General features: G+C 42.3%; 1 protein-coding gene across 2 annotated transcripts in view; it reads right to left on the bottom strand.

Annotated features, from left to right (window-relative positions):
* Nucleotides 1-8,731, bottom strand: part of doc2b (double C2-like domains, beta) — a 245,734-nt gene that overhangs the window by 95,253 nt on the left and 141,750 nt on the right. Inside the window, exon 3 of one of the 2 annotated variants that reach the window (XM_050034470.1) lies at nt 7,641-7,664. The exons of the other annotated variant lie outside the window; for it this stretch is intronic. Within the exon in view, the coding sequence (XP_049890427.1) occupies nt 7,641-7,664 (24 nt within the window). The remainder of the gene's footprint in view (nt 1-7,640; nt 7,665-8,731) is intronic. 2 annotated transcript variants of the gene reach the window in all.

The following is an 8,731-nucleotide window of genomic DNA, read 5'->3' as shown; positions in this document are numbered from 1 at the left end:
TCTTTGTTATCTCGAGATAACGAATTAATAAGTCGTTATCACGAGATAACAATCTTTGTTATCTCGAGATAACGAATTAATTAAGTCGTTATCACGAGATAACAGTCTTTGTTATCTCGAGATAACGAATTAATAAGTCGTTATGACGAGATAACAGTGCACAAAAAAAAGAATAATACATGGCCGTTCTCGTCTTCCGTAAAAGAGACTGACGTGGACAACAATTTTTGAAACCTGTCCAGTACTGAGGGAGCCGTCAGCGGCAGAACGAGCTGCAATTGAATCACACAGGGCAACTGATCATCTTTGTATGTCCATTAAAAGTGGTTATTTTTGCCACAGAGCGGCTCAGATTGTTATTAAAGGTATCTGAAGAGTCTCATGAGCTTTTACTTGACCTGGTCTGTTTGTTATTGTCTCCTTAAGTAGAAGTCTCGTTCTGAAATATCACGAGATGTAACTTGTTGCAGGAAAATAGTGTAGGGTGACCATATTTTGATTTCCAAAAAAGAGGACACTCGGCCGACCACGACATAGCCTACTTAAATGATACTTGCAGTTTACTCAAAGATGCCTTATCATTTTAATATATTTAAAATTTATATGTATGGATAGAATGTTCAGTTATATTACAAAATAATATCTCTCAAAGACAGAAATTCAGACAGGCCCCAATAGGGGACACATAACACTAGAGTGTGGCGATCCGAGCCCGACGGTACCCGACGGGTCAGGCCGGGTTTGGTCAAAAATGTAGCTATAAATTGTATTCGGGCTCGGGTCGGATTCGGTCAGCTTTCAGTGAAAATGTAGTGTAAAAATAAATAAAATCCTATTGTCTGTCCTGTTTATTGCTTGGGCACTGTTATTTACGTGACAACACCTGAACATAACACACACAGACACACATTGGCTGTTTGTTTCTACCTCTCCCCTCGCTGGAAGTCTCGGACCTCCAGCCGCCCGCCTCCGCCTTGATTAAACGCTGAAAATAAAATAAAAGAGGGAGACAGGTTTTTCCTATTTTATCTTATTTTGTTTTATTTCTCCCTCTCCTCTCGCTGGAAGCGTCGGACCTCCCGCCTCCCGCTCCCATCTCAAACACGGAGGTCTCACTCTCTGCTGAGCACGCCCAGCCTGTTAAATAGCCTGTAACCATAACAACTGTGTGACACAAACTCAGTGCTTTGGTCATTAAATAATGTCGGGCTCAGTTCGGGTTTGGACAAAAATATGCGGCCCATGCCGCACTCTAACACAAACACACGGAAAACCGGACATTATCATCAGTTTATAAAAACCCCCCGGACGCCCCGGACAGGACGGGAAAAGTGGACAGGTCCGGGCAAAAGAGGACGTTTGGTCAGCCTAAAATAGTGGAAACGTGTGAGATCTAGAGAGAGTGTAGTAATCAGAGTACTTTACAGTAATTGTGGTTTAGTGTTATCTAAAAGATATGCAGTGTCATGGATGATTATTTACCTGATTTCAATAATGTCCATGATGCCTTTGACCATTTGACCACTGCTGTTTTTTTTATGTGACCCGGAGGATACACATTGAAAAGTGGACAGGGAGAGAGAAAGAGAGGAATAAAAGGCAGTGGAGGCTCTGCAGGATGTGACGCAGGGAGACCATGGAGTTCCTGGACTTCCTGTGACCCTCTGTCCACAGAGGAAAAATGCCTATTTTGTAAAGAGTGGTTAGTGTTTGCGCATTTCAGACCTGTGCCGACAAAATGAGGAGCTACACTTCGAGCAGCTGTCATACTTTGTCATCTCTGTTGGATCCTAACACTCCTGTCCATACGCTACGCATGCAGACCGTCAGGTCCGGGGGTTTTATCAGGAGCTGGATTATCCGCATAGGGGCAGGTGATTATAGGTGATTAAAACAGCTAAAAACACTGAATTAAGCAGTATAATGTCACAAATAAGAGCATCTCAGACAATGTTTGGCACCCAGGAGTCGGGCAGCTCGCCACATCATGCTATGGTGTGCTGAACCCTTTTCTTTCATAAGTTACAGAGTATTCACCTTTGTTATGATCGGTAAGTTCAGGAGGTTTTTACAGTGAGCCAAATTATCTAAAGAGGTCTCTGTCTTAAAAAAAAAAAAAAGGAAAAAAAAACCCCCAGACCCATTAATGTAAACTGGTAGAACACAGAATAACGAAGTGACATGTTACAAATCTGTGTAACTCCGGCACTGCTTATCGTAGTTGGGCCTCTTACTATGAGTACGTGTTTGGTTTGTCTGTTCCTGGCCACTGTAGAAACATGGTGATCTTCATTAACGAATACCAAATCAGGTCGTTATACACTAAAGAAAACCTACTTATCATATTATATTCCTATTCTGCCAATATACACCAATCAGCCAAAACATTAAAACCACTGACAGATGTAGTGAACAATACTGACCATCTTGTTACAGTGCAATGCTCTGCTGGGAAACCTTTGGTCCTGGCATTCATGTGGCTGCCACTTGAAGCACTTCACTCATCCAAACCAAGACCAGACCAAAACCCCCGCCTCATGGCAATAACACTCCTGGATGGCAGTGGTCCCCCCAGCAGAACATGCACCATGCCTCACCACAAACAATGCTCAGAAATGGAGTGCAAGGCATCAACCTGGCCTCCAAATTCCAGATCCAGATCCCAATCTGATCGAGCATCCGTGGGACATGCTGGTACCCCACCTCACAACCGACAGGTCTCAAAGGATCCACTGCCAACGCCCCAGTGCCAGACTCCAAAGCACACCCCCAGAGGTCCTGTGTCCATCGCTTGACATGTCAGAGCCAAGTCCGATCCAAAAAGACCCCACTGTAGATCAGGGGTACCTCTGGGGTACTGGCACATCTCAGGAATACTCAATCAGATTGGGATCTGGGACATTTGGAGGCCAGGTCGATGCATTGAGCTCTCTGTCATTATCTATCTATCTATCTATCTATCTATCTATCTATCTATCTATCTATCCATCCATCCATCCATCCATCCATCCATCCATCCATCCATCCATCCATCACTCCCTCCCAGTTTACAGAGGGACTTACAGGTTCGACTTTACCTTGCTGTAGTTGTGTGTGGACACAGTATTTCTACACAGTGAGGGATTACTTTTAGTTTAACCTCCAAATAAAGTACTTAAGATAAACTGGCTACACTGTTAGCCTGTTTAAAACCTAATTGTCTTGTTTTTCTTGCCTCATTGCACATTGTTAGTGTAGTGAAGTGCTCCCAGATCTCATCAATTATTTTAGTGTGTACAATGTCCAAAATTATGAAAATAGGACCCAAATTTAGGAATTATCCTTATTTTGTAACATTGTAATTGCATCATGATATATTAAGTGTGTATCTTTCAAGCCCCAAGTGAGAGGAGAACCAATGTAAAAAGCTACTGATCACTGTTAATAATGAGTCTACACTACAGTTACCTTGAGGATTAAAGCTTCATTAAGATTAGTGTGGTACACATCTATTGTACATAAACAGCAGGGATTTCATAATTCCATGTTTTTGGTGTATGGTTGTTGCTATTTACATGAATCCATAAAATGTATTTCTATATGAAGCCATAGAACATACAGTTTATTTAGCGCTCACACTGTTCATGTGTGTTTGTCTAAGCTGTATATCCCACATGGGTGCTTATTTTCCACTGTGCTATCAGCCTCTTCGTAAGCCGGGGCATATGTCTTCATTACCATATCTGACTGGCCCGCTAACAGGGAGGTGGGGGAGGCATCAATCACCTGGAGCAGCAGATAACAGGATGGATGAGACGGGGCATTGATCTCATCCAGAGGGAGCTGACACACAGTCATGTTACAGAAGGGGTTAATGCTCCACAAGCCACCTGGGATCAGTGAAGGTGCTCAGGTCAAGGCGACTCGAGGCGATTGTGGAGTGATGGAAGTAGGCAATATGGAGAACCGGCAGATGGGTCCCATTCATCACCAATGAATGTCAACGTTGATGATCGAGAGGCTTAAGGAGGAGAGGGTTGGAGGTGGGGGTGGTGTCGCTGGGTCACGCTGGAATGCATTAGTTTCGATGTCAGTCATGTCGTTGATAACGTATCATTGATTTTGTGGAAAAACAGCAGATAGACTGATTTGTGATTTTTATCGCCAGGGAGCTCAACTAAACTAGCATTTGTACAGCTGCTGGGAGGTAACTTTCTTGTCACTGCACTACTGTTGCATGTTTTTTTCTTATTATGTCAAAGTGAAGCAGCCAACAATAGAAGGCAAAGCAAGGGCAAACTTTCCCCAGGTGCAAGTCTTTTTTTGTGTCTCTGTTTGTTTGGCAACTCTGGCACTAAACAAAAGTTTTTGTGCTCAGGTGGGAGGACATTAGGCTGGGTATCAGGTACTCAATACCTTTAAGGTATTGACCAAAATAACTCGGTGCTGAGCAGCATCAAAGCTTATCCAGTCAAAGGACACCTGCAGTCAGTCCTTTTTGTACTCAGATCTTGAAAATATAACTAGTTGTATGGTTTCACCTCATGTGTTCTTAGATTTAGGGTGTTTTCACATATAGTCCTTTTTAACAAACCAAACTCAGACCTCCTAAAGTGGACCAAAAGTGGACCAACAGAAAAGGGACTCAGTTCTCTTTCTGGTCAACTTCAGCTCTGATGGAGCCTCAGCCCTCTTTGTGTTCGCACTATAGTCTATATAATATGTAAAATATATGTTGACATAGTTTTGTTTTTACTTTGATGTGGCACTGCAGTGCGGTTATGAAGCCCCTTGCATTAAGAGGAACTTAAAATTGGAGGAAAACCTTAGTGTTTCTGTGCTGTAGACTGTTGCTGTTGGATGTTTTCTACATTTCACATCTGGAGACGTGCAGTCTTCGATGGACCAAACTACTACTCGTCCTGCATCCTTGCAAACGTTACAGGCCGATATGGTTTCATCAGTTATTTTAGGCGTCCCAGTCTATTAGCTATCTGTTATCTGGAGGGCTAAATACAATGGCAAAGAGCAAAGCAAACCTGGAGCGCTTTGTGTTCACAATGCACAGGTTAAGTGAACCGCATCTTAGCCTTGAAGCAAGGTGGTCTGGATATGGTTCACTTCAGAGGGGTCTGAGTTCTCTTATGTTCACATATGTACAAAAACTGCTGAGTCACCACTCTGAGTCCGCTTAGAGAGTTGAAAAGAACCAAGTGTGATAACACCCTTAATGCGACGTGTGATTGGCCCACTACGGCAACAACTACAACCCATACAGTCTGTGCTGTGGTGGTTTCTACAGTATAAACAGATTGTACATACAGTGACGGGACAGGACTTTGGAGTTGGAAGCCTTTTTGTTTCTGTTTGTAGTGCGAGTCGTGTTGACCAATCACATTTGAACAGTAGGTAAAAGGTCTGTATAGAGAGGTTGAACCCATTGGCCGAAATGCAATCTTGGAACCAACAAGCTATAGTCTGATGACAAGTTAGCTTTATATTAGCTTTTTAAAAATGTAGCTGCATTCATATGCAGGTATCTGCTTATATAGATTCTATTTGCTGTTGCTTAAGCAACAGTTAGCTTTGTTAAATGGGAGGCTAACCATACAATGTGTATGTGCATGTAAATATGTATGTATGTATGTATGTATGTATGTATGTATGTATGTGTATATATGTACATATGACCATATGTGTGTATGTATACGCACCGATCAGCCAAAACATCAAAACCACTGACAGGTGAAGTGTACAACACTGATCATCTTGTTACAACGCAATGTTCTGTTTGGAAATCTTGGGTTCTGACATTCATGTGGTTGCCACCTGACACGCTCCACCCACCCACTGGCACTCCCCAGTAGCTGTGGCCCCCCCAGCAGGACAATGCACAATGCCACACCAAAAAAACTGCTCAGGAGTGGTCCAAGGAACGTGACAAGGAGTTCAACGCATCAACCTGACCTTCAAATTCCCCAGATCCTAATCTGATCAAACATCTGTGTTCAAATTCCCCAGATCCTAATCTGATCAAACATCTGTGGGAGGTGCTGTTACCCCGCCTCACAACCCACAGGACTCAAAAGATCTGAAGCTAACGCCCTGGTGCCAGACACCAAGGGACACCCTCCAGAGGTCCTGTGTCCATTCCCTAACAGGTCAGAGCCAAGTCCAGTCCAAGGAGCACCCACCATGGATCAGGGGTACCTCTGTGGTACCAGCACGTCCCTCAAATGTTGGACCAGATTGGGATCTGGGGTATTTGGAGGTCAGGTCAACATCTGGAGCTCTTTGTCCCATTCCTCGGGTCATGCCTGAGCAGTTTTTGTGGTGTGGTATGGTGCATTGTCCTGCTGGGGGACCACTGCCATTGATTTGTGCCTTTGCCATGAGGGGGTTTATTTTGTCTGCAACGGTGTTCGGTGGGTGGAGCACGTTAAGTAGCATCCACATGGATGACAATTTGTTGGCTTATGGCAGTCTGATGTAGGAACTTCATGTATAACTTTTTTTTCTTCTTTTAACGGCAGGTACTGCATGTATCCAAGACAAATTTCCTTCAGGACAAGAAAGTCCATCTTATCTTATTTTATCTTAGAGATTAATGAGCAGTGTGCAGAAGAGAAAGCCTTAGCCTGGGTATCTGATGGCTACACCAAATCAGCCTGAAATATTTTCCCTCACCCCCAGAGGCTTATCGTCATCAGACCGATAGCCAACGGGTTGCGAGATTGGTTGTGTGGTGAAGTCAAGCGCAGTGTATTTGATGGAGCTGGCAGTTCAGCGTGCTGACATGCCACCAGAATGTGAAAGTCCACTGACAAAGTGGTGATATTTGACGAGGGATGGAAAGTTGCTAGAGAAGCAGACTATTAAGTCAGATTAGGTTTCAGGTCATCATTATATTAATTCAACTCAGAGGTTCTGCTTTCTGTACACACAAACATGAGGAGGAAAATGTGTTTCTTTGTTTTATAAATTAGCCTTATGCAAGCAATACAAATTAATAGATTGTGTTCTTTTTTTAATTTTTTGTAATAAATTAATTATTCGTTAATACAAACGTGCCAGTTTGAATGTGGTGTATCAAATTCAGGCTGCTTTACAGCAAATTCCTGGGGCGCTTTTTGTTGGCAGTTTTTCTCTGGCTCCAGGCTATTGTTAAAGGAATGGGTAAGGCAGGAAACTGCCTTCAGGGAAAACTGGTCCACCAAAGTTATAAATTACTACAACTAATTAAGCAAAACTGATCCATGGTGTGTTACAGCATCTTGTATTTAAGGACGGAGTTTGCCTTTAATGAATCGGAAAATCGGTTTAACCTTTGAGTCCAGTGTTGTGAATCATAACATTGCTTTGTCTGCTCTTGTCACTTTTTGTTATTGAAGTATTTGCTTTTAATGGGTCGACTTGTCTTGGTGATTTACAACACAGAGTACTGTACAAGCAGATCAGAATGGGACCAACAGAATAACACAGAGGGAGCATTAAACAGATGGAATCACATTACACTGATAATGAGAAGGAGCTCAGAGGAGGTTAGCGCAGGGTTGGTGATGGTTTCTCTCAGGGTTCACTGGGTCTGGATGTTGGTTGGATTAGACTAAGTATTGATTAGTAGGGACTGGTTGGGATTTGAGCTTATCTCAGCGGCTTACCTTCTTGTATCTGGGGACAGGAAGCTGTTTTTCCAGCACACATAAAGTGGCAACACACAGAGACGATGAGAGCATGCAAAAGAGTAAAGGTGGAGGAGAAAAAGAAAGATAACATTGATCATGTGAAATTAAAGCCAAAGCAATTAAATTAACATGCAAGGAAAAGAAGACAAAAAACAACAACAACATACAGGCAGTCTGTGCGCTCTCTCAGTATCAGAATCAGAAATACTTTATTTATCCCCAAGGAGAAATTGTGATTTTTTACAGTCGCTCAGGTGTAAAGAATAGAGAATTATAAGAAGTAAGAACAGGCGTATGAAATAGAAGTAGCCTATGTAAATATAAGGTAATAAAAGTCAATAGAACAGAAATAAAATGTGCATAATGCTATAATGTTAACACTAGTACTTAAGATAGTAGGAATAAAATATATATCTTTACTGTGCTGAGTCAGTAAGTTCGTAAAAATACACAAATATATGCATTGTGCTACATTTCTCTGTATAAACTAGTGTTACATTTAGAAATGTAAAATAGGGGTTACACTTTCTGTGAGGACCACATCTATAATGCTTTATGACTACACTCATAAACACACATAATGCTCCTTGATGCATCAGCAGTCATAAAACATTATAGATGTGACTTATCATGAATTATAAGTGTCAAGCGTCTTATGGATGCTCTTGACTAGTTATAAACTAGAGGTTGACTGATGGGGCTTATGGGTGAGCCACTTTTCATATTCAGGATCACTGCATCAAGGCTATTATAGTTTTGTTGCTAACTAATACACGTGCATATATTTCAGGATGTTGTGCACAAACAAACAGAATGAGTGTAAACATAACTGTTTTGATAACATATTTACCGTGTCTGGGGTAAGTTGAGCATAGGAGTGGGGTAAGTTGAGCCATCTCCCTCCTTCCCTCCCCCCGCCCTCCCTTTTCCCCTCCCTTCCCCCCACCTCACCTTCTCTCCTCCCCCTCTCTCCCTCCCTCCCTGGGTCAAGATATTCCACAGTTATACATGTCTGTACTGAATTAAATAAGACGCTTCTTCAAATCCATGTGTATTTTTATTTATAA

The sequence above is a fragment of the Epinephelus moara genome, chromosome 3 (assembly GCF_006386435.1).
Source record: "Epinephelus moara isolate mb chromosome 3, YSFRI_EMoa_1.0, whole genome shotgun sequence".
Taxonomy (NCBI): Eukaryota; Metazoa; Chordata; class Actinopteri; order Perciformes; family Serranidae; genus Epinephelus; species Epinephelus moara.
Note: the sequence above shows the minus strand (reverse complement) of the source record. Positions and strands in the feature narration are given on the sequence as shown.